General features: G+C 55.8%; 1 protein-coding gene across 4 annotated transcripts in view; it reads right to left on the bottom strand.

Moving 5' to 3' along the window:
• Nucleotides 1-2240: 2240 nt before the first annotated feature.
• The window catches only part of USH1C (USH1 protein network component harmonin), a 46217-nt gene continuing 35088 nt past the window's right edge, over nucleotides 2241-13369 (bottom strand). Inside the window, exons 20-27 of one of the 4 annotated variants that reach the window (XM_037049968.1) lie at nucleotides 12813-12863; nucleotides 10240-10281; nucleotides 9662-9715; nucleotides 9242-9341; nucleotides 6447-6553; nucleotides 5971-5973; nucleotides 5009-5064; nucleotides 3748-3968 (exon numbers count right to left, since the gene is read on the bottom strand). In XM_037049968.1, the coding sequence (XP_036905863.1) occupies nucleotides 3845-3968; nucleotides 5009-5064; nucleotides 5971-5973; nucleotides 6447-6553; nucleotides 9242-9341; nucleotides 9662-9715; nucleotides 10240-10281; nucleotides 12813-12863 (537 nt within the window). In that variant the 3' untranslated portion in view covers nucleotides 3748-3844. Of the gene's footprint in view, nucleotides 2698-3747; nucleotides 3969-5008; nucleotides 5065-5799; nucleotides 5896-5970; nucleotides 5974-6446; nucleotides 6554-9241; nucleotides 9342-9661; nucleotides 9716-10239; nucleotides 10282-12812; nucleotides 12864-13369 lie in introns of those variants that run through there. The other 3 variants (XM_037049967.1, XM_037049965.1, XM_037049966.1) reach the window with 3 other exon arrangements.

Here is a 13369-nt window from a genome sequence, read left to right as displayed (position 1 = left end):
CGCACTGGTGGTGCTTTGCCTGGATGGCTTTTCGTCCTGAATACTCAGTCTTGGCACTCAGTGGCTTCCCAGGTCTGGCCCAGTGCCCCTCATGGCTCCCCAGAAGGTCAGAGCTGCTTCAGGCCCCACCTCTATACACATTCTCTGGGCTGTGCCATTTCTTACCTGGTTATTGCAAAGGTCATCTAGGGAGAGCTGTGTCCTTTGAGTTCAACATGTGACAGCTTTCAAATACATGAGAAATGATTTCCTTGATGATAGTGAAAAGGGAGTCAGGCCTCATAAAAAGGAAGCTGAAGCCCATTGCGGCCCACAGACCCTGCCAGCCCTAGGCGACCTCATGGCTCAGGACTTCTGTCACCATGTCCCCAGCCACCCCCATTTCCTCTTCCCCTATTTTTTTCCAGCTCTATCCAGTGGTACACATGCCCTGCCCCCCTCGTCTAAGCAGGGGCTCAAGCCCTCTTTATTGTCTCACTCATCAAGTGCTGATAAGCCCTGATAAACTCGTTTACTCTGAGGTGCCAAGAACTAAGAATAGGTGGAGATAAACTTCAAATGGTGAGACTCCAGGGTCAACAAGCAGGAGGCCTCAGCGGCAAGAGGAGGTAACCAGCCCTGAGCAGCACAACATCGGTTGTTCTTCAGTTGTGGGGAGAACTGTTCTGCCAAAGGTCTGGAACCTGAGACATTCCGATGAGGGCTTCCCGGTCCTCTCTCGACAGCATGTAATGGGGGAAGGTGTGGTCTCTGGAGCAGAGGAAGGTGGCTGGGCTTCCAATGCCAGCTCTGCTACCTTCTCACATGTGACCTAGTGAAAGTCACTTAAACTCTCTGTACCTCAATCTTCTCTTGATAAAATGGGGTTAGTGATGATAATAGTGCCTGCCTTGTAGAGTTGTTGAGGGGGGCAGGTGAGTCTAGTGCTTAGAACCGTACCTGGCATGTAGTTAGTGCTATCTAAGTGTTAGCTGTTATCACGAGGCTCCTTGGGGGCCGTGCACCAATGCCAGTCCTTGCAGTCTGAAATGGCAGACACCGGGTCCAGCCGAAGTCTAGCACACTGTAGGTGGTAGCCAATATGAGCTCCCTCCTCTTATCTTCACGTCGGAATTGTCTCCAGAGCCAAGTTAGGAGCTATGTAAGAAAACACTGAGAATTTCTCAGCTTAGTGCTGTCTGGGAGCCAGTTATCAGGAGGTCCTTGTGGCTTTTTCGCTAATGAGATCAGAAAGCCCAGCAGATCCTATCTCTCTTTCTTTCTCTGCCCCCCCCCCCACCTCCTCCCATTGATCATGACTTGCTGCCCACAGTCCCTACTGCCTCAGCAGCCATGTCGGGAGAGATGTGACCCCATCTCTTAGCCACAGCTGAGTGGACCTGAGAGCAGTACTCGACCCCAGGACTGCCCACTCAGGTGAGTTGGCCCAATCAGATTCTGCCTTGGGAATTTGGAATTGGAAACTGAGCCATGTAGTGATGATGGAGCTACAGCTGAAAGGTCACCTAGAGTTAGGCAGAGATTATGATAGTCTTGTTCAGGCTGAGCCCTGGGGATATAGGGGAAGCAGGGGGCAGGAACAGGAGGCTTAAACAGAGACACTCTAAATCAGAACCACTTTTCACTTCTAATTCTAAAGAGGCCTGGAGACAACTCGTCTCCTTGGCTTGGATTTCCATGAGATACCTATACTGTCACGACCCCACTCTCTTCCCTGGAGTGTCCCTGGGCCCTGTAACCGGGAGGGCCTCAACTTACCCTCAGCAGCCCCTTGGCTCAAGCCCTTGCCTCCTTGCATGAGGTTCTGCTGAATGTTCTTTCATGGACCGAGTGGACCCCTGTACCTCCCTCACTCACATTTGGTCTCACTGACCTCAGAGGAAGCAGCGGCAGCCATGCTGTCCCTGACAGGAGCTGGGGCACCCCACACTTTGGGGCAACCATCTAGGGTTCCTGCTTTTAGCCATGCTTTCTAGAATCGAGCAAAGTCCCTACCAAACGGGCTTCACTTTCTGCTGGACTGTCTATCTGCTGAGAAGATGCTGAAACCCCAGCTCAGCCCGGGTCCTGCTGCCCTGGCCTTGGCTCCAAGCCAGGCCCTGGCCGTTTGATCATGTTCTTCATGTCAGACCCCAATCTCAGCACTGGGTTCTGTTTCTCACTCTTGAATAGGTGCCAAAACCTTTTTTTTTATTTGACAGTCTTGAATCTGCTGCCCAAATCCATGCTCTCTCCTGAAAGCTGGAATTGAAATGTTTATTTTATTGATGAGTTCAGAGTAAAGTTCGTGGCAACCATCTCAGCGGGAGTGGCAGCAGGAGCGAGAAGAGAGGGGTAGAGAGGGAGAGACCTGAGAGTCAGGCCCCATTAGGTTTCAAGGGAGGAGTCTCCCAGAGCTGGGAGAAACCAAATTCACAGGGCCAGAGAGAAGACATGAGAGGCTGTTCCCCGGGGCCCTTCACAGAATGGCTGGCTGCCCTCTTGCTTGGAGGCAAGGCCAGGGGTGCTCCTTATGCAGCGCTTCTGTGGGGCCAATGAGAGTCTGAAACCTCTGGGCACTGGCTGTGTTTCCAGGGCATCTGCAGGTTGGCGTCTCTCAAGGCTGGTTCCAGGTTATGTGTTCAGAAGGGTGTGTCCAGAACTCTCTGGCTTCTAGAGGTGAATTTGGTTTCTCCTTCTGGACTTCAGAAGAAGGTCCTGTGGGGAAGATGAAACAGACCAGGAGCGTGCAGGCCTTGTGCGTGCACACTCAGCGCGGGGAAGGGCCTGACCAGAGGGAGTCCCCCGGGGGGGTACAAAGCCCTGCCAACCTCTGGCAGCCCCCTTGGTGCAGGCCCCCGGCAGCTACACACCAGCCATAGCCACAGCACACAGGAGGCCAGGGAGGAAGCAGAGGCGAAACCTGGGATGAGGTCGGAGGGGACCAGAAGGCAGAGGGGCTGGGGTCCCTCACAAAGAGCAGATGACAAGTGACAGAAAACATAGGGCCACTGAGGCCATCCCAGAAACCACAGCATAGTAGGCCTACTGTCTTGGAAGCATGAGGCCGTTATGTTTTGAGGAACTTGTGACAGAAAAGTCAGGAAGTCCAAGCGTGGGTCTGCCCTAGGTGCTGCCAGCTGTGGGCTTTAGGCCACACCCAACGCCAGTTTCCCAGGCACCTGCCAGCTCTGTCCATGAGCACAGCCCTGTCACCGGGTGGGAAACACCTCATAGGTAAGCTCCACAGTGTCCCACAGATAAGAATCTGGAGCCAAGGGAGAGAGAAGGCACAGAGGACAGTTTGGTCTGAGCAGGGCTCGGGCCACAACAGGTCACAACAGGACATGAACAACCCCAATAGGCCAACCCTGGTTCTTTGGACCAGCCTTAAGTGCCTCTTAATTGCCCTGACTCTGTCCACACATCAGGTGTGGTGGAGCAAGGCTCCCAGGAGGTGGCGCCCCCAGGGAAGAGGAAATCCAGGCTGTGCTTCCTTTGGGCTCTCCCAGCCCAACCTGCCTGGTTCGAAGCACTTGTTGGTGCCCAGCAGAGAATGGTGCTCACGGCTCCATCCCACTCATTAGCGTGCTGTGTGGGACCTGGGGCCGATCCCAAGGGCTGTGGTGAGTCAGGGTGCCCAGGTCCCAAGCACGCTACAAAGTGGGCTCTGCATAACTCCCATGAGTGGGAGGGCCTTTGAGCCTGACAGAATCCCAGTGTGGCTAGCAGCAGGCCCGGGTGGCACTTCAGAGATGTGCAGCCCTCCAGGACCAGTCCAAAGAACCTGCCGACAGCATGGGCCACTACAGACGGCCACTACACGCAGCATGGACAGACGGGGCCCTGCAGCCCGCCTGCCTATTCACCGTGGGGGGCTGCCAGGCTCCAGCTGCAGGAAGAACCCGTGCCTAAGCACAGGAGCACGGTCTTCAAGGAGCTTTCGGACCGGCTGGGGGCTTTCGGCTGCAGAGGAGGGAAGAGAAGAGCTACATACGCAGAGCAGAGCAGGAAACACAAAACAGGGCTTGGTTATTCCCAGGCAGAGCTCCACCGGGCCACTCCCTTCAACTGGCTCCTGCCTAGGCCCTGAGTTCTAGAATTAGTTGCTAAATGACCTTGATTTTTCCAAGATGTGCAAAGAACTCAGCCTCTGCTATGCACAGGCAGCAAGGAGGTACAGCCATGCCTGGCAAGCAGAGGGGCAGGGAGGTGATGTGATGAAATGAGGATGGAGGTCAGATACCATAGAGGCAGAAAGAGACAAAGATGGAGACAGAGAAAGACAGGGAGTAAAAATGGACCCAGAGCCAGAGAGATGCAAGCAAAGGAGAGGGCAAGAAAGAAGAGGGAGGGAGATGAAGGGAAGGATGAAGGGGAAAGAGAGATGCAGATGGGAGAGAGATTGCCAAGAAGGCTTGGGGAGAGGAAGGAGCAGAGAGTGACAGGGAGACAGAAAGAATGAGACAGGGACCCACACAGATACAGAGACAGGGAAGGAACAGAGAGAAACAGACATAGGGAATTGCAGAGAAAGACGGAGACTGGGCCAAAGCTATCCTGCAAATGGACCGGAAGCCCGTGGTCCTAGCAGCTTAGGGGCTCAGCAAGAGGGAATGCAGTTACCTACCTAGCAGACCTTGCAGAGAATAAAAGACAGGAACTCTAAGCTAGCTGATGATGGTGCAGGGATGAACTTCTGAGTGGGGAATCAGAAGTCCTGAGGCTTTGTACCAACCTCACTGTTTACTGGGTCTGAGGCTTTAACTTCTCTGGGCCTTAGTTTTCCATACATAAAGAAGAATTTGGACAAGACAGCCTTGGAGGCAGCTCTGACAACGCTTCAGGACAGTGACCTAGTTCTAGGCTTTCTCTAGCTTGGGTGCTTTCGAGGAGCAATTACTACTAAAAGTTGTGACCGTTCCTTCAGGCTGAATGGAGGCTGGGAGTGGGCTGGCAGAAGGGAGCCGAGAGTCTGGAGGGTGAGAAGACAGGGGAGGTGGTGCGCCAGGCTCCCACACACACTTACAGCTCATCATCGTACTCCTTCAGGGGAGAGACAGCAATAACAAGGTCGATCCAGTCCTGCGGGGAGAAGGTATGTGACTCTGGGGCATATGCTCAGATATTGATGGCGTGTCTGTCCCTGACACTCTATTCCTGTTCCTGGGCACCAGAGGCCAGCATCAGCTGGCTGGGACCTTCTTCCCATGGGAAGGCAGACCCCAGTGGAGCTGGAGGACCCACTGGTAGGATGGGCCTCACTGTGCAATCTTATGATCTAGGGAAGCTTCCAGTCTCTGAGGCTTCAGAACCAGAGAGGCCAGCCAGGGTGGCTGGGTCCCTGAATGACACTAAGTTCCCAAATACTGATTTTTGGACCAGGGCTAGGCAGCAGCCTCAGGATCACAGGGGGAATTTCTTAAAACTCTAGACTCATGGACTTGCCCCTGGAAATCTGGGGTAGGTCCTGGGAAACAGTATGTTTAACAAGGTCCCTGGGTCATTCTGATGCACACAGCCAATTGGAAAACTGTAGGCCTAGCTCTCTGATCCTAGTATATTTATCTTCTCAATGGATCACTGCCATCCTTGGCTTACCCATCACCATCCATCCTTGGCTTGGGTGTATCCGATAAAAGGTATGTGAACTATCACTAGGCCTTCTACCATGTAGTGGCTCCTAATATTGACCTGAAATCTCTTCCCAGGACCTCCCTCCATCCAATCCAGTTCTGCTCTCAAGGACCACCAAGGACACTTCTGCTCCCTCTACCCTAATGCAGCACTTCAGATAATCAAAGACAGTCATCATGTTACCCGTAAGTCTTCTCTTGTCCACAGCCCTGAATGTGGGTCCCAGTCCCATCTGGTCAGCTTCCTCGGCTCTGAACTTAATACCTCAGGCTCGGCCGCCTGCATACAGTTGCACAGGTTGTGCGTTGCACAACATGAGCAGGCACCATTCACACCGTGTCGGTAGGAGGGCACCCCCTCGGATTGTGCAGTGCACAGCCTGGGAGATCTCATGTGGTGGCCCTGACCCAGGTGGGTGTCTATCTGATGGGCAGAGGACAGAATACCAGCAGCCCCTCCTCCACTGCGGGCCCTCCACTTCCGTTAATGCTTTCTAATGGCCCCAAGCACTCTCTTGCTTCCTGGTCAGTGTGCACTTAGAGAAGACCTTAAGTTTTTTTCTTGGGTGGGTTGCCACAGCTGGTCATCAGGAGTCTGTGCCATTTGCATTTTGGATTCAAGATGAGGAACTGACATTTATTTTTCTGAATCCCACATTGTCAGATTGAGACCACTGGCTGTGTGGGGCTGTGTGGGTGTCACCCAAGAGTTACCGGGACCCTGGATACCAGCCCTGGGATGGGGCACCCCGACTGCAAGGCCTGGCTGCGGAGGCCATGTTATGAGGCCAGCAGGCAAGGGAGGGAGGCAGGGAAGGGGTTCAGTCTTACCCCCTGATTCCAGGCTTTCTGCAGGGCGGCCTCGGCCTCAGCCAGGGTGTAGTCCGTCACGATCTTGCCATTGATGGCCATGACCTCGTCTCCTTTCACAATCCCGCCTGCAGGGACATGAGGCTGACTGGCAACTGGGCCGTAAGTGACATGTGCCTGGCCCACTGGGTCACTGTTGAGCTGCAGAAGGAGCCAGACTCCTGGGCTCCGAAAGCTCGCGTGGGTGCAGAAAGCACGAGGGGCAACTGTCCACCAGGTTACTCAAAGGGCACTTCATTCGCACACCATCCACCCGCCCTCACCCCGCTCAGCAGACCAGGACAGCAGAGGTGAATCTTTTCCAGGGGCCTCTGCTGTTTCAGAGGGAGGCAGACCTGCATTCCTGGAGAGGTTACTGGAAACAGGAGCTAGTTCTGTGGGCCATCCTCTCTGGGCCCCAGCCCTGCTGGCCTGCTTCAGGTCCTTGAGCAGGTCAAGTTCTTTCCTGACTCTCATGCTGTTCCCTCTGGGAGACTAGTCCCCTCTCTCTGTCTTCTCATCTGCATCTGTGATGAAACGTCTCCTCCCCAAAGACGTTTATCTACCCGCAACCCCCCGCGCCCCCTCCCCACACACACTTGCTCTGAAGCAGATCTCCCTTTTATTCTCTCACAGCATGCTGGGCTTTTCCTGAATAGCATATTTTACAATTTGTAATCATATGTCTGCTGACTGATGGTCCATCTCTTCTACAAGCCACGGAGAGAGGACAGGGATGACCCTTATCCCCAGCACAAAATAGAAATTGAACAGCTACTTCCTGAACTAATGAATCATGGTTGGAGGTGTTTGTGGATGAGATGGGCTGTGATCTAACAAATCTGGGCAAAGCCGAGTTCTAAGCTAAACAGTTATTCACTGCACGACTTGTCAGAACATGGAATATGCTAATATGTATGTGGCTCTCCAAGCAGTGGGGAGCTTGTGAGTGGTTTCCTGCACATTGTCAACTTGGAAAATCGCCCCCCAACCCCAGTCCTGGTGTTCACTGAATGCTCTCTGGCTTTGTTGAATCAGATCACCCAGAAGCAGCCTTGCGGGCGTGAAGGCCCCTCGGAATGGGGCGTGTGCTGCTGAAGGTGGCAGCCTAAACACCTGCGCCCCCGGGGAAACTCCTGCCAGCTGCTTGCAGGTGCAGAGCAGTGTGGGACCAAAGCATACACAGCAGTTCCCGGTGCACAGTATAGTGCGCCTGCGGAGAGGGGACTTTCACGTTCTCATTTTGTACAACCCCATGGTGGAGCCTAAGGGCCAATAAGGCGCTGGCTGGGCCGGGGTTTTGCAAGGTGGGGGAGGGCCAGGAAAAGTCAGCCATCCCTTCTGGTCCTCTTTCCCTCCTCGACATGGTAGACAGGGGGCTCCCTTGGCTGAGCATCAACCCACCCCTCAGCTGGCACAGAAATGAGACAGAGGAGGAGGGTGTGGGCAGGGCAGGCCGTGGTGGGCCATGGCAGCTCCCTAGCTGAGCAGCCCCATCCTGGGGAAGATCTCGGTACCCCACAGTACCCCACATAAGCCCGGCTGCCAGAAACCAGATGACTTTCCCATCGAGCCACTCCTCCCTCATGTCCTCACCCACCCTCCATTCTGCCACCTCGTGCTTGGGGCAGAGCCTGACCCTGGCCCAGGCTGCCCAGGAGGGGTCCAATGAAAGTATTCCCTGCGTCGGCCCAGAAAGACCAGGGCCCGGGGCTGCTCCTTTGAGGATACCCATGCGCCTCCACAGAGACCTGGGAGGCCTGAAAAGCCTGCTGGACTTGGGAGAAGAAGTCACCGATGGTGAGGTGTCACATGCCGACTGACAGGCGAGTGGGTTGATAGTTTGCCCCGCGGGTCTGTGGCTGGGGGCTGCTAAGGGTTCCCTCGTCAGCACGAGGGTGTTTTTGTGGACGAGGGATAAAGGTAAAGCGAGAAGACCGTGCCACAGACCGACCCAGGCTGGGAGGGGGCACCCTGCCCTTCTGGGAGGGGACAGGCCCCGGGGGCAGAGGTAGCACTTGTGCGGGACAGTAAAGCCACATGACCAAGCTGCTTGGGTTCAAGTCCTGCCTTCACTGCTTGCTGGCTGTGGGTTCTGGAACAAGTACTTACACCTTCCCGTGCCTCAGTCTCCTCAGCTGTACAATGAGGATAACAGCGCCTCCTTTCGAGCTGTTGTGAGGATTAAATGAGCTGACACACACAAATGACTGAGACACAGGGCAGTGTGCTGGGAGCCCCGAACAGCATCTGGCACGCTGTTGCTTTTTGTCATTATTAAAAGGACGGGTCAGGTTTTGTTGGCTTGTCTCCTGCTCTTCTATGTGCTGTTTCCTCTTCCTGGAAAGCTCTTTCCCATCTTCAGGGGGTAACATTGACTAATCTTTTAAGGCTCAGCTTAGGCATCACCTTTCTAGGTAGGAAGGAGCCTTCTCAGGGCTCCCTTTCCCTTGGAGGGTTGGGGGTCCCTCAGTGTTCCCACAGCTTCCCCCACCCCCACCTTAGTCCTTTGTCAGCCCCCTGCAGACCACACTGTCATGTGGTCTAGATGGGGAGGCCCTGGAGGGCAGGGTGGCATCTGGTTTGGCTGTGTACCCGCGGGCCTGGCACCATTGTGCGCCCACAGGTGACATGTGGGACTGGGTGGGTGGATGAACTGGAGGGGCGTTCTTGAGCAACTGCCAACTCAGTCCAAGTGCACAGCTGTTGGCTTTCCTGCAGAGCCCCGTATAACCACCACACCGTCCCCACACTGGGACAGGGCTGCCCCCACTCACCATGCCGCTCAGCGGCGCCCCCCTCGTAAACAGCTGAGACGACCACCTTGCCGATCGGGGAGTCCACACCGCCTTCCAAGGCCAGGTCCAAGGCTCCCTCCTAGTTAGATGCAAACAGGCCTCAGGGAGCCGAGCAGACATCAGCCTGTGGGTGCCTGGGCACCACTGAGCCTCTTGACAGGGCCACATAGAGGACAGGAAAAGTCAAGGGGCCAATGGCAAGGCCATAAGGGAGAGAGAGAGGGCCTAGGCGTGGGGTCTGACCACAGGAAAGGGCATCTTCAGGGGGAGAGAGGAGAATAGTGAGGATCTGGGGGTCACCCAGGAATCTCTTCAGACTAGGAGACAGAGGGGACCAAGATGGGAGGGGACAGCAGCAGAGAAGGGGGGTGGCTACCCAACCTTCAAGTACCCAGGTACCTTCTTAATGCGCAGGAGCCGGACATCCTTCCCTATGATCTGCTCTGGGGTGAACTAGAGGGAAAAGACAGCGGGGGGCATTTTGAGTCGGCCTGAAGGATGAGGGTGGGACGGGGGTAGGAGGGGAAGCCAGGCACCTGTGGAACATTGGGCCCCACAGAGGACATGGGCAAGGGGACCTTTCCCAACCCCAGTGCCATCAGTTTTCAACTGGAAGGCCCAGACCCCATGGGGGGCACAAGGGCACATCCACAAACCCCAGGCCCATTCTTCCTGGGCACATTGTGCGATTGGTGAGGGCCTGCCTTGTCAACACACAGCACAGCACCTGGCAGGTGGTTGGTGCTCCGTAAGTGTAACTTCTTATAAACCACACCATGTCCCCCCCATCACACTGGGATGCCCTTTGAAAGGAACCTTCACAGGAAGGAGCCGTGGAGGCCTCCTTGGGGCCCCTCATAGGCCCCACCTCATCCCTGGGCCCCCCAGGGCCCAGAATGTACCACCACTGAACATATTATAACCCTCAACCCCCGTTCCTGGGGTGGCCCGCCTGGGGCAGGAGAGTTCTCTCTCACCATGGAGTAGGGGTCAAAGCCTTCCTCATATTTCCGGAAATCCTGGAAGCAAAGGAGAGTGTTAGGGCAACAGATCAGAGGCCCCTGAGGGTCACTGCAGGAATCAAGCTTGGGGCAGAAAAAGACTATGGTGGGGGCTTAGAGGCAGGGGAGAGAGGAAGGGGTCGGGTGTGGCCTGGATGGGGGATGCAAGGAGGAGGCTGGCGGCCCCAGCAGCCAGCGCACCCCTGCCCAGGGAGAAGCAGAAAGCTGTGGGAAGCGCTGGAGGAACCCTGGCTCTGGACCAGCCAGGCCAGCATCTCTGGCTGGCAGGGGCACCGGCTGAAGTCAATCCTTTAGGCCCTACCACAGTTCCTCCAAGTGCCCTTCGAGGCCAGGTCCAGGCTCTGGGGGAAGAAGCCCAGCTTTTCTCCACCCAGGGCTCTGATTCCAAAAAAGGACCAACAATACTCAAGAGACTGCTCTTGTTGGGAATGGGCCATAAGATGATGGGGGGTAGGGGGCAAGGGGAGGTCAGGTACCCAGAGGGAAAGGGGTAAGTCTGTGCTTGCCCATGTCTAGTACTGTTCTTAATATAAATCTTATCCAGAAGACGGGGGGGCCTCCCCAGAGCCTTAGCCAGGGGAGGTGAGAGAGGACATGCAGTTCAGGGGACCTGGCTTGGTGGGGGCTGTGGGAACAATGCCCCCAGCATGTAGAAACAAAGCGGTGAGAAGGGAGAGGGGGAGGGCCAGAGCTCTCCCAGGAGTCACACAGAGAGCAGAAGTCCAGGGGCCACAGGCTGAGGGGCCAGGCGCACCGAGCTCGAGAGCAGCAAAACCTCCGTGAGTCCCCACAGGAGGGTGGCAGCAAATCCTGGCCATCCTGGCCAGACTGAGTGGAGCCACCTCCTAGCACACAGTTCACTAGGCCACAAGGGTCCCCTGGGGCCTGCGGTCAGCACCATGAGGAGGCCATGTGCAACAGCCAATCTCCCGGCGCAACATGAGGGTCAAATATCAGCAGATGGATCCCTGGGCATCTGTCTGTCCTCCCTCCTCCCTAGTCTTCATCACTCTGGTTCGATCCCCCAAAGCCAGGGAGACCCCCAGGCCGGTCTATGGGTGTCAGGGCCACAGATAGAAAGGACGCAGCGAATCCATGGGCAAGAGAGACTAATGGGCAGGATATGGAGTCAATGCTCTTTCACCGAGGACCCCGCCCCCCGCCCCAGCTGTCCCTGCTGCACACCCGGCAGTGCTGGCCATGGGCCCGAGAATCTTCCCCCTGACAGTGCTCTCAGGGAGGGGCGGGAGACGCATCTCAGGGATGCATCTTGTGTAAATTTACATCAGAGACTTATAAGCCACAATAGCTGGTCAGCCCTTGAAGAGGGAGCCCAACCCTTCATCCAACAGATGGAGAAACTGAGGCCCAGAGAGGTGACATTCATGACCAAGGTAACCCAGTCAGCGGGCAGTGGAGCAAAGGTTGGAGTCCCAGTCTGGGCCCTGGGACTTCTCCCCTTCCTGCCTCTCTCCCATTGAGACCCATGTGCCACACGGCCCTTAAATGCCTGTTTTACAGTCACGGTGCTTTGAGAAGCAGAAGGGTGCAGCATCCAGGAGCCTGAGCCCCTGGGTTAGAAAATGGGGTCTGACACTAGCTGTGGCCTCACAGACGTGTTTCCTGATCTCTGCGTCTGTTTCTCATCTACAGGATGGGTGATACTAGCACTTAATTCTTAAGTTGTTGTAAAGTTTGCATGAGTTAATACAGTATTTAGAAACGGTGGTTGGCGCAGCACACTTTCTATTAGCTACCGCCCGTCACTGCCCAGTCTTGGCCTGGCGGGAGCCTCCTTTGCAGACCCCCAAGTCTCACTGTGCAGCTGACACCTCCCCTTAGCTCCTCGCCCATAGTCATGTTAGTCTGAGGTTGGATGGTGGGTTATCAGTGAGGAGGCTGGCTGCAAGATCTCCCTCCATCTGGGAGTCTCTTTCGTGGGTGGTGAGGCAGCCAGTCTGATGGCTGGTTCTGTGGATGAAGCCCCAGGAGATGGGGACAATAAGTGGCTGCCTGCCTGCCTGCCTGACACCACTCAGGACCAGCCAGGACTTCTGTGACCCTGTGCACAGGAGCACCCTGGGCAGACGGGGGACCTGGGCCACCACTTCCCCCTTGATGTTGGCTCAGTACCAGGTGGGGTTGGTGTGAAGCTGTGCTCTGCCTTGAGGGGACAAGACAGGGAAAGAGGCAGAAAGAAACCTCAGGTACCTAGGGCTGGAACCAGGCCCTTCTGGGACCCTCTGAGGGTTCTCTCTGCCCTGTTCCTCTTTGATCAACCAGCAGCCAAAGGGCCGAGTCCCCAGACACCCTGCACGGGGCCCATCAAGCCCAACATCCCCACCTGATACTCGACCTTCCCTAACCCCTGGCTGTCGTCATGGGGACACAGCTCTGGCCTGAGGCTCTCAGCAGATGGCACTTGGGGCCACCCGAGAGCCAACCAGCGCTTCCAGAGAGAGAAGTCAAAGTGGGAGGCACAGAGGGTGGCAGGGAGGGCCACAGACACACGATGGGTATCATTTTACTTGTCTGAATGCTGTCTGATAAACCACCATCCTCTTCAACATCTCCTGTGGCTGCCAGGAAAAAAAAAATTTCATGCTGGATGTTACCAACGGGTCTCGCCTGCCCCCTGGTGCCAGGCTCTGGGCCTGCCAGCCTGGGGCTGTCCTTCCAACATCCCTCCCCAGACAGACCCTGCCTGACTTCTGTTCGGGCCCACACGACCACCCCAAACACTGCAGGCTCCTATTTCTAGGCAAGACGCCCCTCCCCTTGTCATTAGCCAGAGAATGTGACACAGATGCGCTAGCAGACTGTCACAGGAGCATGAACTTGGCTCTTTGCAAGAGCTGACACGACAGCTGAGGCTCCACGTAAATATCTGAGCTGCACTGCCCTGACATTTGGGTAGGGTTTCCTTGAAAGGAAAATCAGAATTCTGGCACGACTCTCCCCGCCAAGGGTGGGAGGCCAGCCAGCGGCTGCTGCCCCTGGAGCCGGGTGTACATGAGTCCCAGCTGGCTCAGCTGCAGGTGACTGAGGGTGGGCAGACCTCCCCTCTCCCCAGGACCACACCTCA

The sequence above is a fragment of the Sturnira hondurensis genome, unplaced genomic scaffold, assembly GCF_014824575.4.
Source record: "Sturnira hondurensis isolate 20B ecotype Veracruz unplaced genomic scaffold, ASM1482457v3 Scaffold0006505, whole genome shotgun sequence".
Lineage (NCBI taxonomy): Eukaryota > Metazoa > Chordata > Mammalia > Chiroptera > Phyllostomidae > Sturnira > Sturnira hondurensis.
This window is presented reverse-complemented; position numbering and strand designations above follow the sequence as displayed.